The sequence below is a fragment of the Onychomys torridus genome, chromosome 22 (genome assembly GCF_903995425.1).
Source record: "Onychomys torridus chromosome 22, mOncTor1.1, whole genome shotgun sequence".
Lineage (NCBI taxonomy): Eukaryota > Metazoa > Chordata > Mammalia > Rodentia > Cricetidae > Onychomys > Onychomys torridus.
Genome location: NC_050464.1, coordinates 9539450 through 9564854, shown reverse-complemented (window position 1 = coordinate 9564854; position 25405 = coordinate 9539450). Strand labels below are relative to the sequence as shown.

Sequence of the window (25405 nt, the reverse complement as noted above, 5' to 3'; positions counted from 1 at the left end):
GGTGAACGTTCCTGAGGGAGTAACCACAGGCACACACCAGGTTCATGTACAGGAAGACTCCTAGCTGGACACAGTGGTGTATACTTATCCTGGCACTCAGGAGGCTGAGGCAGGAGGACTGTGGCTTTGAAACTAGCCTGGGATAAGGAGCAAAGCATTTTCTCAAAAAACACAACACACATAAGTCCGTGGAGGTTCGTGATAGCCATTTATAATGAAATCCAATGAAAAGCATTAGATGTCCCAAATGGGAGCAGCTGGGGGAGAAATGAAATGGTCATGCCACAAATATCCTGTAGTTATTAAAAAACAAACTTTGGAGCTCAAAAAACCTGTAGAAAGACTGTCATGATATCATGTCAAATGGAAAAAAAAAAGTGGTCAACAAAATTACTTGAGATCCATGTTTTAGCCTAATACATTATATATTATTTTGAGACTCACTGTTTCTATATGGTGTGTGTGTGTGTGTGTGTGTGTGTGTGTGTGTGTGTGTGTGTAGAAGTCCAGTAGAAGTCCAGCATCTTTCTCAATCCCTTCACATTTATTTTTTGAAACAGGTTCTCTTAATGAACCTGGAGTTACCCACTAGGCTGGGCTGGCTGAGCAGGGAGCCCCGGGACCTACCTGTCTCCTCCTCAGAGCTGGCATGATCTATGTCCCATAGGACACCCCACTTTTTAAAAGTGGGTCCTGGGGCTAGAACTCAGATCCTGGGCCTGGGGTTAAAACAGTGGCCAAGCAAGTGTGAGGACCTGAGTGGGAATCCCCAGACACACCTCACCTAAATGCTGGGTGAGTGTTAAGGCTGGCTGTGATTCCAGCCTCAGAAGGCAGAGACTGGGGATCCCCACATCAAGCCAGCCAGTAAGACTAGCCATATGGGCAAGCTCTGGGTTTGATTGAGAGCCTTGCCTCAATGAATAGGTTAGAAGAGCCTTGAGGATGATTCTAACATCAACCCTGGGCCTCTACATGCACACACATACACACTCACACCTGTGCACGTGTATTGATAGCCCATACATACAAACATGCATATAGCCACACACGTCTATGAAACTGGAAAACTGAAATGAATATACTAAAATGGAAAAAGAACTCAGATCCTCAACGGAGGCATCTCCCTTGGCCCTAAACTACCATTTTTAGGGGGTCTGTTTGTCCTGTTTAGATGGATGTTGAGCCCTCATGAAGAAGGTATTGACTCTAGGGGTACAGCTTGTTTGGGCTCCGGCCCCAGTCATAAGCTTCACTAGCTGTAGGCCTTCTCCAGAGCCCCATGAAACAGTAACATGCTGGGGGAGGGCCGCAGCAGAGAAAAAGAATATAAATTGAAACCAAGATATTAGCAGAGTTAGAGGACAGCACATTCGGGCAAGAATCCAGGAAGCAGAAACCCTGGGAATAGAAAAGGAGCAGCAAGCCTCCTCCGCTGCTACATCGATCGCAAAAGAACAAGCCGCTTCACAAAACCCGTCAGAATGTCTTTCTGGAAGCTTGTGGGGGGGGGGGGATGACGTGGCCCTGACAGCCATGCTATTTTACCTCCTTCCACTGAGAGAAGTGGCATTTGCCAGCGTTTCCGCCCCCCTCTGAAGGCTTCGCTGCTCTCACCCCCAGGAGTGCAGCTTCCCAGGCTGCACCTGTCTGAAAATTCCTAAGTTGTGGTAGGGGCTTCGTCATGGTTCCAGGAGGGAGAGAGGACTGGCTGCTGCTTATGAGGCAAGGCTGAGGGGAGCCGGAAAAGAGCCTGTGGCCCTCCCCTCCTGCAGGCCAAGCAAGACCCCTGACTTCACAGGGGAGCCCTCAGTGGGACTGTTCCCGGCAGGGCTGCAAGGGAGCCCATGGCAAGGTGCCTTGGATAGAAGGGTGCTCCCTCCCTGGCTAGAGCAGCTCCTCAGCTGAGAGGAGTATGGGGACGTGCATTGTGTTCTCCAGACACCTTCTTTTCCTCTTAGGCAGGATGCGATGGTGCAGGCCTTCTGCCGGCACTTTCTCTTGCTCCTGAAAAATCCCTTGGGAGAGTAGTATTCAGAAACTAGAGCTCTGGTGGTGTATGCCTTTAATCCTAGCACTTGGGAGACAAAGGCAGGTGGGTGTCTGTGAGTTCGAGGCCAGCCTATTCATCGGAGTGAGTTCCAGGACAGGCAGGACTGTTTCACAGAGAAACCCTGTCTTGAAAAAAAAAAAAAGAAGAAGAAGAAGAAGAAGGAAGGAAGGAAGGAAGGAAGGAAGGAAGGAAGGAAGGAAGGAAGGAAGGGAGGGAGAAAAAGAAAAAAGAAACTAGGTCAGGTGAACCCTTGGCCCTAGCTTCCATTTCTGGCTTCCATAAGGTATATGAGTGCCATAAAAGCAAGACTCCTGTCTCTTCTCACTGGGAGATTCTAGTCAAGTACTCTTGCAAAGCCCAGCCCCTCACTGGGGGCATCTAGGCAGGTTATTCTACTACAGAGCCACACCCCAGCCCCTTAATGGAAGACTCTAGCGAGCAATTGATTTCCAGGTCCAACCACGCAGATTATCCTACTGGATTGGATCAGGGAGAAAGACAGAAGTTGTACCTGAACTTCCTGTGGCCACTTTCTTCACCTCACTTGTGAGTCTGCGTGGAGCTGGCAAAGTAACACACTCAAGAACAGAGAGCTCACCTCAGCCCCCGGCCCCTCATCGGGGCTGTGTGCCTCCTGGCGATTCTTCCCTACAGGCTTCCACTGGCCTGTCTCACCACTTCCGTTCTGCGGTTAAAGCTAGCCACACTGATCTGATCAGAGAATGCAGGCTCTAGTGGTAATAAATGTGTCTTTATTTTTCATTGCTAGAACCTGGAGCCGTGGGGCACCTGAGTTTCACAGAGATTCTGGACACCTCTCTCAAGGTCAGCTGGCAGGAGCCCCTGGAGAGAAACGGCATCATTATGGGTAAGCAGCCTTTTTGTCTGGAAAGGAACAGGGGAAGTGTGCCCTAACAAGAAGGGGTGGCCTCCATGTCAAACAAAGCTACTAAGCGTTGGACGCAGTTCTGGGAGTAACTGACATGTCTTCCTGGATGTGTGGTGGTCATTATCCTGAGGCTGGGGGTGAGGGGGGGGTGTGGATTATCTCCTCGTGCAGACAGTAGCCTCAGAGCTGGGAGTTTAGTCTCTGCTTCAGATGCCGCACAATTCTTCTTGGGCAACCAGAATCAGTCAGTCTCTCTCTCTCTCTCTCTCTCTCTCTCTCTCTCTCTCTCTCTCTCTCTCTCTCTCTCGTGTATTTTGCTCAGTTCTCATAGCAATGTAGAATTGTACTGATATTCTGGCCACATTACAGGTAAGGAAACCAAGGCTGGGAGAACCTGTATTCAGCAAACACACCTACTGTGTGCAGTCAATATCTAATGCTCCTAGTAGGGCAATGACGACAGTGCTGACGTCTCCACCTTCTGTCATGACTTGCAAGGCCAGGACAAGGCCCTGATCTCCTGGCTCCAAATCCCAGACAGCTCCTGCCCCACCACACTGGAGTAGGAAGCCTAAGGCTATGGACGTGCTGAGGGATGAAGAGCCTGGACTCAAAGGGGCCCTTGGCCCCCTGGATCTCAATGAGTTGAGCTCAGGGTAAACTGTGCATGACTGGCCCTTCACAGTAAACCCTTCCCCAGATGGGAGGGACCTAGGGAAACAGCTCACCTTCACAAGACTCTTGGTGTTTGGCTTGTTTCTTTATGTGGCACAATGGATTGAAGCTGTTTGGGCCTCCCAAATGCTAGGCAATAAATAATCCCCTGGTTTCCCAAAAGTTGCTGAAGGAAATTTGTGTTCTTCCATTGAGCTATGTCCAAGAACTGTGCAGACATGCCATATTGAGATAAGATAGGCGAAGTGACCTGTGGCTGCCATTAGGCTGGGCTGTGCGCCGCCACCCCCATCCCCCCCATGAGTGTCCTGGACAGTAGCAGTGGCCGCTCTGAATACTCCCCAGTGCCAGGCTCCTCCTCAACACTGCAACATGCTACTTGTCACACTCTATGATTGCTCATGCCCTCTACCCCATCTGGGCATCAAGGACTCTGGAGGTGGAGGTCCCCATGATTGCACAGCTCAGGAGTGGCCTCTGGTAACTGTGCACCCATTTCTGTATCATCACATGCTAGGAGTAAGTGCAAACTGCACTCCTGGTCAACCTGGAACGTCCCCACCTCCCCCATCCATGGCCCTCATTGGGTTTCCTAAAGTGCAGGACCAAAGAAATACCCAGCAGTGCTGTATGATTAGTCCAAATGACTTCAATATGTGTGCATGGAAAAATGTAAAAATAACACATCTAGTAATAACACCTGTGGGGCTGGGGACATGCCTCAATCAGCGAGGACACAAGCTCAGAACCTATGTTAGAAAGCCAGGTGTGGTGGTACATGTATTTGTAACCTCAGTGTTGGGGAGATAGACAAGTAGATCCTTGGGGCTTTCTGGCCAGCCAGCCTAGTTTAATTGGCTAGATGAAGGCTATTGAAAGACCTTTCTCAACATAACGCATTGCACACAGCTGTATGAACATCTGCAAATATTAACACATACAAAGTTTTTTTAAAAAAAAAAAAAGCATGTGTGCAGTGTGCTCTGGCCACCGCCTGGGTACCACCCTGCTGCTCAGTCCATGGATCCCCATTAGGTTTGGCCACTTCCCTTCCTCCCCTAAGAGTTTGCCCATGTCATCTGTCTTTTTGTAGTCAGAGCCCTGCCCAGATCTCTGCTGTGCCCAGATGTCCAAGCTGGCCTGTGAGGTAGGAACAGGCAAGGAATGTTCCAGACTGTCCCAGCAACAGGGCCGCTACCACTGGGAGGTCTTAGCAGTGACCCTGGCAACTAGCCCAGACACTACTCAGGATGGGATATTCTGTGATCAGCTGTGTCTCCCAGAGCCCCTCATAGTGGTTCACAGATCACACATAAGGCCTTGGAGCTAACCCCATGTCAAACCCTAACTGTTGAGTAACATGCATGCACCTGTCCACCTGACTCTGCCTGTACTGGACAGTGTCCTCCCTGCAGGACCAGAGATGGCTGCTACTGGGGTAGGGCATCAAAGCCTATGTCTGTTGTGGATGGCTACCCAGTACAAGACAGCAGATACAGAACATGTAAATAAGAATGTTTCCCTGAGCTTGGAGCAGAAGGAAGCCAACCTAGAGGGGACAGACAGGGACTGGGTAGGCAGCAGAGACCTGATGTAGGTTAATACATCTTTATGTCACACAAAGGGCAGAAACAAATGTAACAGAGAGATGATGGTACATCTGTGTAATAGGAGCTCTGGGGTCTGTGTGTGCACATGTGTGTGGAAGCCAGAAGACATCCTCAGTTGTCTTTCCCCAGGCATGATACGCTTGGTTTTTTTAAAATAGGGTCTCTCATAGGCCTGGAACTCAGAAAGCAGGTTAGACTGGCTGGCCAGTGAGTCCTGGGATCTGCTTATCTCCATCTCCCTAGTACCAGGATTAGGGTACTGGGGGACCAAACTTAGATCCTCACGTCTCTACAGCCCCAGTAGGAAGTCTGTCTGGCTCAGATCTGGAAACAGGACTGCAGAGTGAGAGGGACGGGCAGTCTTGCCTGTCCAACGGCCTCAAGGCATGGACTGTGTTCTAGAAACTGTCTAAGACTCTTCGGGAAGGCATCCTAACCCAGAAGGGCTTCCCCTGTCCCAGATCTGCACCCCCTACCCCTCCTGAACTCCCACACTCCTTCCAAACTGCCCCCATACTTCATTCTTGTTTTATAGCTTGAGGGGAGACCAGGGGAGCTGAGCCAACATTCCATGGCTGAAAGCTAGTTGCCAGGACCTCCAATTTATGATCATCTGCTCTCGCCAGCTAATGGGGCCTAATGAACTCATTTTCATACTTTATTTAAACAAATACCTGTAGTCACAAGCGGCCAGCTAGTGTTTATGATAGAGCTTGACCCTCAGAGCTCAGATGTCTCCCAGTTGGATTCTGCTGGCCTGCTTCCACCATGGCCTCGGCTGAGTAAAGAGGCCTCCCCGCTGCTAGCAGAGCTCAGACGGACTCTGTCCTTCATATCAGTACCAAAGTTGTCCTCTCCTCACTGTCCAGCCTGTGCGTATCTCCATTCCTGCTCACGCTGTAAAAACAAGTGTTTGCAGAAGCTGCGGGCAATGCCTGCTGCTCTGAGAAGCACTATCGAGACCAAATGACAGTGTCGTCAGCTGGATGCCATCCAGCCCAAATTCCCCTGTGACACCCACTTTCAGTGTTACTCAGCACTCCAACCCTGCCTGATGGCAGGCACCCCCCCCCTCAAAAAAAAAAAACAAAAACAAAAACCTGTGAATCTTCTCTAGGCCAAGCCAGCAGCCCCAAGAAGGTCAACATTGTTCAGGAGATGGTTCAGTCAGTAAAGTGCATGCATGTGAACCTAATTCCCCAGAGTCCATGTAGAAGTCAGACACACAGAACACACTTATATCCCCAGCACCAAGAACATGGAGACAAATAGATCTCACAGAATTGATGAATTCCGGGCTCAGTAAGATGCACCATCTCAATACTTATGCTGGAAAGGGATTGAAAACATTGACCTCTGGCCTACATATACACACAGAGAAAGTGGGGTGGGGAGAAGGAGGAGGAGGGGAAGAAGAAGAGGAAGAAGGAGGAGGAGGAGGAGAAGAAGGAGAAGAAGGGTTGCTTGCAGAGACAAAGCTGGCCTTCTGAGCCTAGGTCAGGGGATGGTAGCATGCACCCCTCCTTCAAAGACATCATGTGTAGAACTCCCACTGCTGAAGGCAGCCACAGGAGGCACACACAGGCAAAGGTTTAGTCCCGGGCAATGTGACCTTTATGGTGGGGCATCTTTTGGAGATGGTGCTTTATCAGCCTGGCCCTTGGTGACCACCCCCATTCCATGTCTGCATTTTATCTTTTGGCCAGAATGAGAAGGAAGCTTCAAGCAAGGGCGGCCGTGCACCTGCCTCAGCAAATTGCCATTGAGCTCCTGTTGTAAATTGCAGTGTCTCCCTCTCTTCCCCCACTAAACCCTGATTTATGAGGGCTGGGATGCAGACAGACAGTCTGTGATTGGATGCACTACTCTCTGGTAGAGAATTTACTCCAGATCAACAGAAAATTATTTCTGAAGCTCCCACAGTCGTTAGTCTCAGTTAGCAGGGCCGTTCCCAGCAGGTAAGATGCAGAGCTGGAGGTAGCTGGGAATGCTGGCTCTAGGCAACTCCTCACTCTGCTCCCTCCTGCCACAAGCCCAAGTTAGTTGAAGCTCTTGCTGGCCGGAGCTGCCAGCATCTACCACACAGATCTCCAAGGCTGTGTGTAAGTAGAAGGGAGACATCCTTGCACACCAAATGCCCGTTTCTCTGCCCTGTGGCAATATCCCATTATACCTACCGTTCATTGGCAGTTCCCAGCCAGGGCTTTCTCTTCGCTGGAACTAATCTTCTGCCTTCCAGAGCAGAGTAGACTGTGTATGTGTAGATGGGTGGGGGGTGGGTTTGCATATGTGTGCAGATGTGGGCACAGATGAAAACCAGAAGTCAACCTCAGATGTTGATCCCCAAGCACTACCCACCTTGATTTTTGAGACTTGGCCTGGTGCTCCTGTATTAAGCTAAGCTAGCAGGCTGATGTGCCCAAGGGATCTATCTACCAGTCTCCATCTCCCCAGCACTGGCATTACAAGCCTGTACCACACCACACTTGGCTTTTGAAATGTAGGTTCTGGGGATCAAACCCTTGCAAACACTTTATCGACTGAGCCCCCTCCCCGGCCCTGGCTCTTCGCTTGTCCATTGGTGTCCATTTGTATCTGCAATGAGTTGAGCATAGAGTGTAATCCATTTGGACTTGAGCAGACCAGCAGCATCGTTGTGCTAACTGAAGACACTGAAATTGCTGTGTTTTGGCTCCAGGTTGACATGATGAACAAGATGCTGTGTTTTGTAAATTTTGCCAAAGAACAGCTTTTAAACAAATAGAATTTCTTGGCAGATGAGGTGGCAACATTTAACAAAGCTTCCTCTTCCCAGGCCTTCGGAGTGACCCAGAATCTCACACTATTTAAAGATTAATCAGGAAAAAACCCACCAGAGCCAGGGGTGACGTTGGAATTTGTTCAGGCACAGATGGAGAAGATGGCCCTGGAGCAGGGCTGTTGGTTTCTAGCAAGTTCCTGGGGCTCTTTGTTTATGTCTTTCTTTGGATAGTGAAGATAAACAGCATCTCAGTATCAAGTGTGTGTCCTGTGGGTTGCACTGTTTAGCCCAGGTGACATGCTTTTGACATCCCTTGAAACAGGCTCTCCCTCTGGAATTCACTGGCCCAGTAGCAGAATGGGTCCTAGCCTCAGCCACACAGAAACCCTGCATCTCCCAACCCCAAGTAGGATCACATGGCCTCTCAGGCCCTAGTCTCCACCGCCCCTCCCTGCCTCTGCTCCTCACAACATTAATGTTGGATGCCCTAATGCTGACCTGACCTTGGTCCATCAGTCATTGCGTAGAGAAAAGGCCCAGCATGGTAGCACACAACTTTAATCCTAGCATTGGGGAGACAGAGCCAAGTGAATCTCTGTGAGTTCTAGGCAAGCCTGGGATGCATGCTGGGATCTGTCTCAAAATAAAATAAGTCAAAAACAAGAAAATAGTTGTAACCCTAGGGCAACACATTGTTTGATGCTATATGGGCTACTTTTCTCCTTGCTGGGACCTGACAATAAACAAATTTGGCTAATAGTTGGAGGGATACAGCCTGAGGCAGCTGGTCATATGGTATCCACAGTCAGGAAGCAGAGCCAGGTGAATGCTGGGGCTCAGCTGGCTTTCTCCCTTTTTTATTCAGTCTGAGACCCCAGCCCATGAGAGAGAGTGCCACCTATGTTCAGGGTAGATAATCCTACCTCAATTAATACAATCTAGGAAATCCTTCACAAACATGCAGGGATTTTCTCCTAGGAATTCTAGAGCTCATCAAACTGACAGTCACAGATACTAGAAGTGACCTTTTTATTGTTTTTCTTTTTCCTTCAAATTTTCAAATTAGCCATAAAGAGCCAATGAGGGTACTCAGATTTAGCACCTGGCCATGGAAACTCTGCAGTATGGGCAGTGGGTGAAGAAAGAGAGCCTAAGATTTGGCACTGGGCAAGAGGGGATGGGAAGTGGCAGCCAGAGACAGCATGGGAGCAGCCCTTGCTGGCACCAGGGGGAGAAGGGAGCAGGGACTAGGGCCTGATGCCCTGGTAGCCTACACAGAGTAGGGAGGCTTGATGCTCCATGTGCCTTGGGCAGAGATCTGTTCCACCCCTGAATAGAATTCAGGCGCTGAGGCAACCTCAAGACCTCCACGGCCCCAGCATCCCTCCAGTGACCCCAGCATCCCCCCAGTGGTTTTTCTTGCCTTGCTGTTCCAGCTACACCTCCTCCAACATCCGAGTCTCCCTCAAGGTACCTGGTAGTTATCAACTGTGTGATGACTGTGGGGACAGTGAGCAGGGGGTGAGTTCTGACATTAAATTTTTTTTTTCAAAATATTAAAGTCCCGAGGCACCATCCTCTAAGTTCCTTTTCACCCGCAAGAGCAGTTTCTAACTTTATTTATGACTTTCATCTGAGTGAAAGGGAGCTAAGATGCCTCTTAGAGCTTCCATATCCCCAAGCTTATTGACTGAGAAGAAGGAAAGGCTGGCTTCCTCAGCAGTTTTCCTTCGCCCGAGGACCCGGGAGCTCTCTCCATCACTGTCCCCTCTTTACCAGACACTTTAAGCGCCCTCTAATCCCATCAGCTCCCCTCGAAAGGGGTTGACTCAGGCACTAGTTGGGGCTTTTTTCTCTGAGCCCCAAGCCACAACGGAATCTGAGGCTGAATAAATTGTCATCACGAGGCCCCGCCAGACTGAGAAGAGAGACGGGAGGAAAATTAATTTTTTTTTCCTATAAAACAGCATCTTCAGTAAGGAGGGGGCAAAGCTCTGAGGCAGAGCAAAACAGAAAATAGGCCAGGTAAAAGGAAATGTTTCCCTTTGAAAACCAGAAGAGTGGCCTACCAATCACCACACAAAAGACAGAGAGAGAGAGAGAGAGAGAGAGAGAGAGAGAGAGAGAGAGAATGTAAAAGGGACCCTAGAGCAAGGCACCGATTTGGGGCTCTAGGTAATGAAAATAGCTGTTAACGAAGCCAGGAGCCATGCTGGAATGTCTCCTGATTGGACATGAATAAGCTAAGCACAGCACTGTAGGCTGGCAGTCGGATCTGTCGCTCTCCTGTCCATGCACCCAGCTCCTGAGGTGCCAGAACCCTCTTCTCACAGAACTCTGAGTGGTAGGAGCAGGCTACAGCAGAGGCTTCTGTGGGAGCACAGAGGAAGAGCCTGGTCTCCTTCCATTCACCACTCAGTGCTCTCCTGCTCTCCCAAGCCACCCCAGGGAGGAGGGATAACTGCCAGCCTGTCTGGTGGAGGGCCTGCCTCAGCTCTTCCCTTGTCTTTGCAGGCTATCAGATCTCCTGGGAGGTGTATGGGAAGAATGACTCTCGGCTCACGCACACCCTCAACAGCACAACCCACGAGTACAAGATCCAAGGACTGTCATCTCTCACCACCTACACCATCGATGTGGCTGCCGTGACCGCCGCAGGTGTGGGCCTGACCACATCGTCCACCATCTCTTCAGGAGTACCCCCAGGTCAGCGGTCATGCAAACCTTACTGTGCTTGTAATCTCTGACCCTCCAATACGGTGGCATTTCCATGCAGAACCCACCAAGTGCCTGGAGAGCCTAGGGCTGGGCTTGGCTCCTGCTGAGACATGTGAAGGAAGAGGACACTGATCTCCCCTCAGCTTAGCCTTCCACCTTATCTGATCGTATGTGTCTCTCTCCCATAGAGTAAGCAGAAGTATCTTGAAAGGGAAGGAGAGGAATGGTCTCCATGGGGCTAAAACATGGTCTCCACAGCCCAAGGTTTCCACTCTCCAGGGTGCACAGCCAATAGATACCTTTGAGAAAGGGGAATAAACATGTTTGAAATTAAGTGTGGGAGGGGCTGGCGCTGCAGCTCAGCTGTTGTGCAGAAGGTCTTGGGTTTGATATCCACACAAGCAAACCAGGTATGGTGATGCACATGTGGAATGCAAGGGTTTCACAAGTAAAGGCAAGTGCATCCGGGTATAAGGCTACACAGGGGTTGGGGATTTAGCTTAGTGGTAGAGCGCTTGCCTGGCAAGCGCAAGGCCCTGGGTTCAATCCTCAGCTCAAAGAAGAAAAAAAAAAAAAAAAAAAAAAAAAAAAAGGCTACACAGTAAGTTGGCAGCCACTCTGGGTTACATGAGACCCTGTCTCAAAAATCCAAAAGACCACCCACTTAGAGCTTCAGCTACTGAAACATCAAGAACTAGGGTTTGTAATGAGACAAAGTGGGGCTAGAGAGACGATCAGTCATTCAAAGCATTTGTCGCTCTTGCGTAGGACCCAGATTCAGTGTCTGGCACCCATGTGGTGGCTCACAGTTGACTATAACTCCAATTCCAGGGGAACCAGTGCCGGTTTCTGGTTTCTGAGGGCACCAGGTACACATAAGGTGCACATAATCCATGTAGGCAAAACACTCATATACATAAAATAACCAAATCTGAGAAAGAAAGATAAAAACAGTAAGAGAGAGAGAGAGAGAGAGAGAGCGCTGCAGGGTGTGGGTGGCAAGCAACTATTGCAGCCTGCTCATTAGCGTGGAAATGACTTCCACTCCTTCTGTGTGTCACTCTGGAACTCACTGGGTCTTCCTCAATGCTCAGCCGCACACCCATCTCAGCTCCAGAAATCCACCCCCGACTCCTGCTCTCCGGTTTTAAAATTCCTGTTTAAGATGGGGATGTGTTTCCAGAAATCTCACAAATAGCTGTCACTATAGGGATGGGGGGTATAGACCTGGGTCTAGTAGTTCAGCCCTACAATTAAAGCTGTTCCATCTCCTACCATTTAAAAGACATTCATTGAAGGGGCTGGAGAGATGACTCATGGGTCAGAGCACTTGCTGTGTAAGCAGGAAGACCTGAGTTTGGATCCCGGAACCCACGTAAAGAAGCCAGATGCAGCTGAGGCACAAACCTGTAATCCCAACACTAAGAGGGATGGGCGGATGGAAACAGGTTGGCTGGGGCTGGATGGCTGCCAGCCTAGCTCCATGTTCAGTGAGAAACCCTGTCTCAAAGAAATGAGGTGGAGAGTAATAGAGTGAGGATCTCCTCAAGTTTTGTACATGCACAGACATGTGCACCTGTACAAACACATGCACATATACTACACACACACACACACACACACACACACACACACACACACACACGTCAATTTGCCTTATTTGAAAAATATGACCACCTTATAGATAGCGGCCCAAATAAGTCACGTGAACTTAACTCACATTTGCTCCCCACTTCCAGTTCATTTTATAACCTGATTGCTTGCTCTGGAGAGCGCTACGTGTGTCTAAAAATAATGTAAAACAAATGAAACGTGTGTACTGAAAGGAGCCCTTGGGAGTCCCCTATGTCCACCCTCACCTCGCCTCACTGTGCTACTCTAAACATACTTCCTCTAAGTCCATCCTTGGTGTGGAGGTAGAAGAGGAGACTGGACAGCAGCTGGATCCACAGAGTGACTTCCCCTGTTGTCCACCAGAGATGGCGCTCCCTTGAGTGTGGGAGTCCCCCCCCCCCCCAGTAGGGGACAATGTGACCGAGCCTTTCTTTCCACCTACACATGGTGGCCATTGCCCAAGGTAGTGGCCCTGACACTGACATGGGTTCCAGAATTTACAGGTGTTTGTCAAGCCCCTAAGAGTTGGGTCCCACCCAAAGAACTAGTCTGTAGAGGTGAGGGAAGACTCCTGATTTTGCCTCTGGTTAAGTCCCATATGCATGGAAGACCATCATACTAAGGCAGTGTAGCAGTGCTTTAAGTCTTCCGTGTGTAGAAAGATTCCTATTGATTGATTGATTGATTGTGTGGATCCATGTGCACACATGCATGTCATAGTCAGAGGCCAGCATCCGGTGCCTTCTTTCATTCCTTTTCATCCTATTTTGAGACAGAATCGCTCACTGAACCTGGAACTCACTGATTGGCCAGAGTGGCTGCCAGACAAGCTTCCCTCCCCTTAGAACTGAGATTTATAGATGTTGGTCACCACACCTGGCTTTTTATGTGGGTCCTGTGAACAGGTTTTCCAGCACAGGGGTATCTTCCACTGGGAAGCCAGGAAATACCACAAAGTCACACTGTGTACCAAACCTCACACAAGAGATTTGTTGGGGAGACCCACAGGACACAACTGCCTCTTGAGTGGAAACAGCAACAGCAGTGGGCTGGCAGAGGGGCAGGTTGTTGTGGGTCTTTGGAGCATGTGCAGTGAGCTGGTAGACAAGTACAGCCTGGCCAGAAATATTGCTTGGCTGTTAACCCTGAGTCATGGGGGTGGGGGTTTCCAAGTTCTGGGTTCGGGGACAGGCCAGGGACAGGATGATTTTCCATATCTGGTTCCCATAAAACTTACAGCACCCAAATCACAGATCTGAAACAGAATTAGTCTAATCGTAGCAACAGCCCTGATGTGGGCACTGTCTGATGTGTTAAACATGGAGCCGGCACCAGGGAGTACATGGGCGGCACATCTGGTGTGAGTCACAAGTTTTTGTGGCCTGGACACTGTCCATCCCTGATAGGGGATGAGTACACTGATCTCTGGGAGGCCTCTCTACATTCAGCATGACTGTCTCCAGGCTATGTGTCTCCAGGAACTGCAGTGGGAAAGCTCAGAAGGAAGGTGGAGGCATGTGCTCTGAAAGCCAGATCACCTGCAGGGAGGGCTCCGCTAAGACACTCAGTAGCATCCGCAGGAAGAGCCTCCTGCAGCGATGAGCCCTTCCAAAGGGCTGGCTTTTGTTTGTCAGGCTGGAGGTTTATGTCCATTAGACACTGAAGAGCCGTTTTAAGAATCCAGAGAGCGAAAGACTAGAAAGAAGAGTCACTTGTCCTTCGCTTTAAACATTTTCTGCTTCAAATTCATTAAGTCACATGCAGAAGGACCCTCGAGATCCTAGAGACCCTGCTTGTGACAATAGCAAGCTGTTACCAAAAGGGTTTTATTATCCCATGGCAAGACCTGCCTTCAAATACTCCAGCCATGCGAGCTAGGACAACATCTCTCAGAAACCTGAAGACAGCAAGCGGGTTTTCTTTCCTCCCTTCCTCTCTCCTTCTTCCCTTCCTCCCTTCCTCTCTCTTCTCCACTCTCCCTGTCACTACCCCTCTCTCTTTCTTTCTTCCTCTTAGATCCTAGACATGGACTCCTGAGCTGTGTATGCTAGACAAGTGCTCTACCACAGAGTGACACCTCAGCCTTGTTTTTGTCTGTTTTTGTTTTGTCCCATTTATCTATCTATCTATCTATCTATCTATCTATCTATCTATCCATCCATCTATCTATCCATCCATCTATCCATCCATCTATCCATCTATCTATCTATCTATCCATCCATCCATCCATCCATCCATCCACCCACCCACCCGTCCGTCTGTCCGTCCATCCATCCATCCATCCATCTATCTATCTATCTATCTATCTATCTATCTATTTATTTATTTAAATTTTCAAGACCAGGTTTCCTGTATCTCAGGCTAGCCCCAAACTTCCTATGTAGCTGAAAATAGCCACAAACTTCTGATTCTTCTGCCTCCATCTCAGTCCTGGAACCACAGAGGGACACTGCCATGACTGGCTTTATGCAGTGCTGGGCATCAAGGGCTTTGTGGATGTTGGGTGGACACTGCCCGCTGAGGGATGCCTCCTGCCCTTTGTCCTGTCTTTATAAAGTAGCTTGTGTTTGCTTTGTTTTTTTTTTTCTTCTCTTTAACCCATTATCTTCCTCTATGAAATGTCTCATTTTAAACACTTTGTTGAACTTGCAAGTAAGCCTGGCCTCCTAGAGAGCAGCTGAGCAGTGTCTCTGTGTATGAGTGGGCCTCAGCCCGGGGAAACTTCAGATGATAGGGCTCACTTTCCACCTATGTCATTCCCAGAATAACAGAGTCCGGAAAGAGTTCTGCACTGTCACCTGCTTTTGGTTGTCTTGGAAACCACATCCAAGACCTACAGAGTTCCATCCCCTCCTCAACCCTGACTTCCAGAGCAAGGAAAAGGAACTTGACACTCCTTTCTTGGTGCCAGGGCAGGAGCCTGGAGGATGTAATCATGTTCCCTTGTCTTCTTTCGCACAACAAGCACCTATTAATTATCTGCTCTGGATAGAGATGACTAAGACAGGAGTCTCTTAATGCCACTTGAGATGGCCTGGAGCGCAGCGGGGGACACTGTTAGAGGAAGCTTCCTGCTGTGAGGTCTTGCTGGGGGAACCTGCACTTCTTCTCACTTTTGTGGCTTTGGTAAACAAGTGCTTTTTGCAGTACAAAGTCATTTTGAAGCTGTCCCTCCTCTCTCCTCCTCCTCTAGACCTTCCTGGGGCTCCATCCAACCTAGTGATCTCCAATATCAGCCCTCGCTCAGCCACACTCCAGTTCCGACCTGGCTATGACGGGAAGACAGCCATTTCCAAGTGGATCGTGGAGGGGCAGGTACGTGTGTCATGGCCTCGTGTATTAGTTGCTTTTCCCGGTGCTATAACCAAATACCTGACCCAGCAGCTTAAGGAGGAAGGAAGCTCTATTTTGGCTTACATTGTCCACAAACGCAGAGAAGTCAGTCACAGGAATGTGAGCCAGCTGGTCACAAGACGATCCACAGTCAGGAAGCAGAAAGGAATGGCTGCTGATGCTCAATGCATTTTCTCCTTTTCACTCAGTCTGGGCCCCCAGCCTAAGGATGAGGACACCCATATTCAGAGTGGGTCTTTGCACCTCAATTCTGGAAAGTCCCTCACAGACATGGCCAAAGGTGTATCTCCATGTAATTCTAGGTGCTATCAAATTGCAAATATTAAATACCACACCCCAGGAACTGGGGACTCCCAATAGAAAGATGATGATAAGGACCTCCCCTTTAGGAAGTTATTAAAGTTCCTTCTAAAATGACTCCTCCTTGGGTGCTGGAGGGACTCCAGGATGGCTAAAAGGGGTTGTGCTTGGAGAGGAAGAGGAGATGGGAATGAAATCAGACACTGGGGGCAGGATGGGCAAAGATGAGAAAACCAGGGTCCTATCAAATGGCCAGAGAAGTTAGAATAAAGGGAGAAACTCAAGGCTGTTCCAGCATGGTACCCCAAATCAGATAGCACAACTGACTGGCTTTTAAATTCTACATCACAGTTAGCTACCAGACTGATACAGCTTGTCTGGCATAGAGCATCATGGGTACAGCTGCCTTTCAAGAGCAGGCTCTGTCTCCAGGTGCTGTTCAAGGTATGGAGGATCAAGTGTTAGCTTGTGCTGTGGAGGGAAATGTTCTCCTGGGTGGCCAGACCTCCTGCTGTAGGGTGTGTCTGGAGACAGCACAGAGCAATAGGATGTGATGGAAAAATCTATCACATGGATCCAAGGATGGGCTGAGGGAAAGACTCAGTGTAGTGTCAAGGGCTATAATGAACATAGGAGGGTCTGGGCATCTAGAAGGGCTGTATGTAGATAGGCTCTGCTGGCATGGATGAATACCACATATTCTGATAAAAGAGAAAAAGATGAAGAGACAAATTATGAGCAGTGAGTGGTGATGTTTGGAAGTAGTTCCTGTGTAATTAGATCCTGGTGACTCATTGCTGTCCTTGCACTGGGTTGTAGGAGTCTCTTCTGGGTACTGGCTGTGAATTAGGAAGCAAATCCTACACCTACATGTGCAAAAAGTCTCACCAAGCCCACCTTTCTGTAAAGCTATGTGGAATCCCCACAGTGTAAACAAACTATCTGGATGGGAGCTATCCATCACTGGTGCTGAGCCAATTTACTTCAGAAAAATAAGAGTATATCTGTATTTTACATCTAATCAAAAAAATTCCCAGTGAATAAAAAAAAAAAATATAATGGAAACAGATTTTGAAACTCTTAGAAGAAAAATGTGTCTGTGGAAAACTAATTGTTACAACTTAACATTTATTGGTCCTAGTAGCTGGGCCAAGCACTGTGTGGACCAAAGTATCAGCCACACCTGACATTCCTAGACGCATTCTTACACTCCTGTTTCCCTCCCTTACAGCCCTCCCCATCCATTGGTAGTCACTTGTCTTCTCTCTGTCACTATAGATTACATCCCTTTTTCTTTTTTCTAAGAGTCTTCTGCCCATTTTCCCAGTGCCATGTCCTATTGACAACACCTAGGCACCGGAGAGGTCCTTGCATGATTCCTTCAAGTGGAACCACTTAGCACTCCTCTTTTCCTCCATGTCATTTGAACCAGAAGTTCTTCACAAAAGCTTGATGAAATATGCTTTCACTTTTGCATCTCCCTCTCCTTCCTGCCTTCCCTCCTTCCTGAACCCTCACCATATCCTTGGTTCTCTGCACATGTTGAGGTAGATAAAGAGCAGAAAGTGAACTGCCTGACCCCTGATCCCTACTCCACCAGTTCCCGATCAGTGTTTTATCTACTCATCCATGTTTCACCTGAACTCTTTTCTTTGAACATTCAAAATGGAATTTTTTTTTTTATTCTCTCAACCTCTACTCACTTTGTCTCTGGGACTTTGAAGGGAAGCCCTTGCCCTAATCCCTCACATTGTGTAGGTACCCTCAAAGCCAGGAAGGCAGAAAAACACTCATTTATAAATTATCAAAGTAAGAAAACAGATTTGCTTTCTTTTTTTTTTCCCTTTTTGTCTGTTTCTTTCCTACCATTGCAATAATTATTAAAGCATATGCTTTTATATTCAGTGTGTTCCAGGCATCTATCTGTACTCATTGATCTATTTTAGTCAAGCGTGTGTGTGTGTGTGTGTGTGTGTGTGTGTGTGTGTGTGTGTGTCTGTCTGTCTGTCTGTCTGTGCATGCCATGGTGTATGTATGAAGTCCTCACCTTCATCTTGTGTGAGACAGTGTCTTTTGCCTGCTGTGCACACCAGGTGAGCTAGCCCCTGAATTTCAGAGAGTCTCCTGCTCCCACCCTCTTATCTGTCCATAGGAACACATGGATTATGGACATATGCTACCATGTCCAGCTTTATGTAGGTTCTGGGGATTCAAACTCAGGACCTTGTGCTTGTGTGGTGAGCACTTTGCCCACAGAGTTGTCTATCTCCTTTACCCCCATTGCTGTCCTTTAAGTCCTAAATTTACCCATCTTTATCCCTTCATGTTCTAGATTTCTTGGCATGAGGAGATCTGGTTTTCTGGTGGTACATGGTGTTCCAGGACATTGGGCCTTCCTGGTCCAAGCTCATATGAGCTGTTTCTACATGGGCCTGGGTTTTAAATAATGTCAAATAACATTTAAAAATCAAAACCTGAGCATCAAAAGCTGAGCTTGCTCATTGCTACCATCTCATCATTGCTTCTAGACCTTTCTGGTCAGGAGAAGAAATACATTAAACATTTTTGTTAGATTTAATTTCACATTTGTAAGTGTTTGGCCTGTATGCACATTTATGTACTATATGTATGCCTGGTGTTCATGGAGGCCAAAAGAGGGTGCCAGATCCACTAGAAGTGGTTGTGAGCCACCATTGTGTCTCCTAGAAATTGAACCTGTGTCTTCAGGAAGAGCAGCTAGTACTCTTAACTACTGAGCCATCTCTCAGCCCCAGGAAAGATGTATTTTTTAATACCATATGGTCATAATGATATTCCCGATTCAAATAAAATACCATTATCCTTAAATTCATATCTTATTCTAAATTTGCCTTATACTAAAATGCATTTTTTAAGAAACCCCAATGTTCTTATTTTCTTTACCGACTATTATACTGAGTGTAAACCTGTGATTCCAACAGAGTAATCAAAAAGACTACTAATGCAATGTAAGTGTTTATCCTTAGGTTTAATTCTCTCTTGCACTCACAGTCAAGATGCTGAGCTTAAAAAAAAAAAATCACTCAACAGCATTCTTTGCTTACCTGCTTTCATCATCAACTTGTAGATAACCAGACACATTCATTTCAGGTGTTGTGTTCTTTTACCTTGCTTATTAGCAGTTAGCTTCTGTAAAGATCATTTCACCTGAAAGAAATCGCTAAGGCTTTTTAAGTTTATTTTCATTTGTAACCATTTACATTATTACAGAGTCAAAGCTATAGCAAAATGATGTGCTGGGAAGTCTAGGTTCTCCTGCCTGTTACTACACCTCATGGGTAATCATGCCTACTTGAATTTTGGTCTACCCTTTGTAGGTATGTGTTCATGTGTGTGCAGGTGCACATATGTGTGCAATGTACACATATACACATTCTTATAGAGGCCAGATGTCAACCTCAGCTCTTGTTCCTCTGGTACTGTTTGCCTGGCTTTGGAAACAGAGTCTCTTAAGGGCTTGGGGCTCACTGAGCAGTCTAGGCTGGGTGACCAGCCAGCCCCGGGGATCATCTTGTCTTTAACTCCCAACCACTCGGATTACAAGTGAGTGTCAGCCATGCCCAGGTTTTTTGTTTTGTTTTGTTTAACTTGGGTTCTGTGGATCAAACTCAGGTTGCAAGGCAACAGAAACAAATCTCCATATTTGTATTACCGTCCTTAGGTGGAATGTGGACTTTTGCATTGTCTTCCCTCACGGTGAAGTGATTAATGCACATCTATCCATTTCCTGGTGGCTCCTTCCATCCTTCCTGCAGCCGAGCCCTGCTGTGGATTATTTAGCCAGCCCTCCATGTTGGGCATGTGTTTTCTATCACTGCCATCAACAGATTACCAAACACCGAGTGCTTTACACAACAGAAACATGCTTTTAGAGGCCTGTAGGTCCCAAGCCTAGTGTGGGTTTTATGACTAAACCATGGTGCCCATAGCACAGTCCCCCCTCTGGACACTCTGGAGAGGGCCTGGGTTCTGTGATCATTAATGTATAGGTAGAAATCAGTTTCATGTTGGGAGCCTGAGGTTTAGTGTGTGGGAAGCTACCTGTCAGCAGGGCTATTCTAGATGCTGGAGGTCACCTTGTTGGGTGCCTCATAGTTCCTTCCCATCTTCAAAGTCAGCCATAGCAAGTGGATCTTCTTCAGGCTCCATCTCTCTTTATGCTTTGGTCTCATCTCAGTGACCTTTTCCGCCTCTAAGTACCCCTGTGGTGACTTTGGAGCCAATAGTCTTGCTCTTTTAATGTGTTTAACCTTGTTGCCATCAGCCTAGACCACGTGAGGCACCTTGGGCATGGGTTCCAGGAATCAAAGGGGACAAGGTTTAGGAAGGGATTATTCTACCAGGAAGTTGATCTTATTCTTTTGTCCTTTTGCTGCTGTGTATCTTCAGATTAGACCCCAGGCATGAGGCTTCTGGGTGTAGTCGGATTTTTCTTTGGGCTGTCAGCTCACAAATGACAACACGGAGATGTATTATGAATTGTGAACGACTGGCCTTAGCTTAGGCTTGTTCCTAACTAGTTCTTATAACTTAATTTAAAGCATATATTTTCATCTGTGTTCTTCCATGAGGCTTGTTACCTCATCTTCATACTGTCTACCTTGCTTCCTCCACATTAGTCTGGCAGCTCCACCACTGTCCTTTCTTCTTCCTAGAGTTTGCCCTCTGACCAGAAGTCCCACCTATACCTCCTGCCTAGCTATTGGCCATTCAGCTTTCTATTACACCAATCAGAGCAATGCATCTTCACACCGTGAACAACTATCCCGCAACAGCTGGGTCAAACCATGACTGCATGTTAATCCTCCCCAGAAGCTGCCAGTTATCTTGTCTATGGGTCTACACATGGCATGCTCGTCAGAATCACATATGTAGAATGAACTAACTTCCAACTAAGTCCAACTTCTGAGTCTTCTCGGGCATACTTCTTGATAGATAATAAGGCTTTCTCAATTTGTGTGTTCTGAAGGAGCTCCACCCAACTTCCTGCCCCACTTCTGTTTCCATATGCACTTAGATATATTTATGATCTTTTCCTTCCTTCCTTCCTTCCTTCCTTCCTTCCTTCCTTCCTTCCTTCCTTCCTCCTTCCCTCTCTTCCTTCCTTCCTTCCTTCCTTCCTTCCTTCCTTCCTTCCTCCCCTGCTTCCCTCTTTCTCTTCTTCCTTCCTCCCTTCCTTCTCTCCATTCATCCATCTTTCTTTATTCATTTAAAAGTATTTACTGCTTAACTACCCAAGAAACTGTGCATGGGACGCTGGTGCTCTCTCATTGAGTCATGCCCCGGCCCTTCACTGTCACTCTGCCACTGAGCTACAGACCCCTATTTTTTACTATTTACATTCTGAGACAGGGTCTCATTGAGCTGTTCACCTGGATTTGAACTTAGCCTATAGCCCAGGCTAGCCTTGAACTCTTGATCCTCTTGCCTTCACCTTCCACATAGCTGGGGCTGCAGGCCTACTACACCACACCTGGGTTCTTTGTCTGTTTTATTTACTCTTGCAGTCTTGCTGGGAGCTCAGCCCCTTCATCGTGAACTGAATCGGATAGGAGACATGATAGGAGACCATCTTTCTTTATTTCTAACTTTAAAGAGATTCTTTAAGGTTTTATTATCGAGTGTGACATTTATGGAAGGTGTCTCACTTGTTTATGGCTGGTCTTTTCTATGTAAAGACTGTTGTCTTCCAACCCTGGTTTGCTAGGATATTTTCCCCCTTATTATTTTTTGTGTTTTATATATTGATTGGGGAAGACAGATGTACACATGCCACAGCACATATGTGAAGGTCAAAGGACACCTTGCTGGAGCCAGTTCTCCTTCTACCCTGTGGGTCCCATTGTTGGAACCCAGATCATTGGGCTTGGCTGCAAGCCCTTTATCTGCTAAGCCATCTCACTGGCCCTGATGTTCTTTTACATATCTAACCCATGTTCATAAGTGAGCTTAGCTTTTCCTGGCTACAGGTTGGGCTTGGCTTTCAAGATCAATGGTTAGACTTTTCATCTGTCCCCATCACTCTGGGGCGTGTTACCTACAATAGACCAAGTCCCTGGCCCATGGTTCCTAGGTCTGCTTCTCTGGGGCTACCAAACAATCAGCCCAAAGTCATCTCTTAAGGTGTTAACCTACACTGTGCCCAGTTATGAGTTCTGCAGTGAAGGCTGTCTTCCTAGCAATGGCATGACCTTTGCCTCATGAACTTCCAGCATCTGTGATTGCCTACACAATACCTACAGAAGATTGGGCCCTTCAACCTTCCATCATGGAGGAGTGAAGGGTTTGTGAGGCCCCACCCCTCCTAGCAGATCTATAGGTAATTTATAGCTACTGAGGAAGGGAAGGAAGGAAGGATTGTTTTCTTTATTAGTGTAACCACTGGGAAGAGAAGGGGGTCAATGGAGTGGGAGGGGCCAAGAAAAGGCAATGGAGGATGAACATGATTAAAATACATTACATAAACAGATTATTATAGGCAGTTAATATATGCTGATCATTTTTAGCTGCTGTCTTTTGTTTCATGCTGGAAACACATTAGAAGGTACAAAGAGAGTGAAGAATCCTACACAGAGCCCTGCCCTCACCCACCTCGCACTCCCACCCCCTCAACCCTCCCTCCCCACCCCCTCCCCTCCCTCCCAGCCCCCCACCCACCCAGGCTCACACAAAGGCCACTCCTGGTTCTGAAAGTTGTTCCAGGATCTCCTCAGAGTGATGATGTCTGATCCTAGGACGTGAAACACACTCAGATTTTCTGCTCTGCCGGTCTCTTTCAGCCATGGGATGAATTTTTGTGACATGACAGTTTTGCAGATTATCAGACAAGCCTGTCCGGCAGTACTTCTCAATTCAGGTGTGTCAGGACTCTTTGTGAATCTTCCAGAGTCTTCACTTTAAGTCAGATTATTGGGCAGTTCCCTCAGTGTCCTGTTTGGTTTAAAGTGATAACAGGCTCATTATTGGAGGGCCGCCTTTCTTCATTTGATTGACATGGTTCAAGCAGCTTTAATCTCTATATAGCTACTTCCTCTGCCTTTAAAATTAACATGCACCGGATTGGGGAGATGGCTCAGGGGGAGGACCAGTGCACAAATGTGAGGCCCAGAGTTCACATCCCCAGCACCCACAGGAAAGCAGGGTTGGGTGGTAGGTAGGCTGGCCCACCTATAATCCCAGCCCTCAGGAGGCAAAGGTGGGAGTCACCAGGACAGGCTGGTTGGCTGGACCAACAGAATCATCAAGCTCCAGGTTTGTGAGAAACACTGCTCAGTAAATAAGTGGAGGGTGATTTTCTGCCTGAATTAATTAGCATTAGGATGGAAACTGTTTGTTTGTCTTATATGATCTCTCTCCATCCACACCCCCACCCCCACTTCTTTTACCTTTTCTTATTCTCTGTGTATATGTGTTACTGAGGATGGAATCTAGGGTCATGCATAGACTAAACAAGCATTTCACTACTGAGCCGCTATCCAAGACCCTCAATGAGGGTGTCTAGGCAGGTGCTCTATCACTGAACTACATTCCTGGGCCTCTTCACTTTCTATTTTGGTACAGATTTCAGTAAGTTTTCCAGCTTGCTCTTGAACTTGTGATCCTGTCTCTGCCTCCTTAGTAGTTGGAATCACTACTTCAGGTCTGGTGCTAGTCAAGCCATGCCTACCATATTCTCAATACTTCAGTCCCACCTGCTTTTTCCAGCTGAAGATGGCGACACTCGCTGACTCTGACCCGGGGTTGGGACTTGCTTAGATTTTGTGGTGCATCCGCCACTTTCTTTACTTGTCATTTCTTCCCAAGTTTAATTTCGTATTTGTTCGATTACATCTGTTTGTTGTTCTCAGGGTTGCAACACTGTGAATGTGAACTTCTCCCATGGTGCATCTGAGTAATCTAGACGTATCTTTTCTTTAGTGCCAGCCTCTAAATGGTAATTTAGCCTTGTAAATGCAGGAACTGAAGGTCTGAAGATAACAGCCCAGGTTCTCCTCACTCCTATTGTCGGTGTTGAAGCTCGCTTCCTACCCCATCTTACTTTTCCAGTAATCTAGTATCTTACAATCTTTTGTGTTCTGGAGCTTTACTGTATGTCAGGTCTAGAAGGATGTTGCCAGATATTACTTTAACTATGTACATGTGTGTTACACTTTTTATGCTGCATTTGTTTAACAATGTAAAGATGCATTGCCTTGCCTAAGGCACCTGATTGGTCTAATAAAAAGCTGAACAGCCAATAGCTGGGCAGTAGAGGGATGGGCAGGGCTGGTGGGCAGAGAGAGTCAGTAGGATGGAAGAATGGGGTAAAGAAGAAAAAGAACGAGGGAGATAAAGAGGGAGATGACAGACAGACACAGAGAGAGCAGGAAAGTAGGACATAGAATGAAAGAAAGGTAGAAAGCCCTGAGGCGAAATGTAGATGAAGAGAAATGGGTTAAATTAAGTTATAAGAGTTAGTGAGACAAGCATAAGATAAGGCTGAACTTTCATAACTGGTAATAAGTCTCTGTGTCTTGATTCGGGAGCTGGTCAACAATCCAAGAAAGCCTGCTCCACAAGGATCTTTTGTTTATTTTTTCATGTGTGTGTATAGTATGAATGCATTTGTGTGGTTGCACTAGTGAGTGTGGAAGCCAGAGGTTGACATCAGATCCCTTTTGGGGTTGTTCTCCACTTTCTTTATTGAGGCAGGGTCTCTCACTAATCCAGGGCTCACAGATCCAACTAGACTAAGATAGCTAGATTGCCCTGAGGATCTCATTTCTGTCTCCTGAGTGCTGGCATTGTAGCTGGGCCCCATCTCCATCAGGCTCTTCTGTGAGTGCTGGGATCCAAGCTCTGGTCCTCACATTTGCACAGCATGCACTCTGCCCATCAACGTATCTCCTCTAGCCCCAGACTGTTTTTGAAGTCAGGATGTATTACACACTCTAGATCTAAAAATGAATTTGTTCTGGAAAATTCTTTGTCACGATCTGTTTGAATGCAGCCTGTCCACTGTCCGTGTCTCTTGCTGGAACGCTTAGGGGATATAAGAAATTGCTTCTCTCTTTATCCTCCTGGTCTCTTAGCATCCATTTCCTATTTTTCTTCTCTTTATCTCTCTGTTCTCCTATCCAAATTATGTCCTCAGATATAGCTTCCAGTAAATTAATTCTCTGTTGACCTGTATCTCATTGGCCTTTTTGTCTCTTCATAAGTTTTCAATCTTGGTGGCAGATATTTGCATTTTATACAGCTCTATTATTTCTTCATCTCTGCCTTTTAAAATAGATTGTAATAGTGACATATTCTGTCCTTGATGTTACAATTTATTCCGTGTGTGTGTGTGTGTGTGTGTGTGTGTGTGTGTGTGTGTGTGTGTGTGTTCATGCACATTCGTAGGGCAGTCT

At 47.3% G+C, this 25405-nt stretch overlaps 1 protein-coding gene across 1 annotated transcript in view; it reads left to right on the top strand.

Moving 5' to 3' along the window:
* The window catches only part of Sdk1 (sidekick cell adhesion molecule 1), a 960116-nt gene that overhangs the window by 778133 nt on the left and 156578 nt on the right, over positions 1-25405 (top strand). The window contains exons 20-22 of the mRNA XM_036172523.1: positions 2823-2921; positions 10503-10694; positions 15514-15635. Of these exons, the coding sequence (XP_036028416.1) occupies positions 2823-2921; positions 10503-10694; positions 15514-15635 (413 nt within the window). The remainder of the gene's footprint in view (positions 1-2822; positions 2922-10502; positions 10695-15513; positions 15636-25405) is intronic.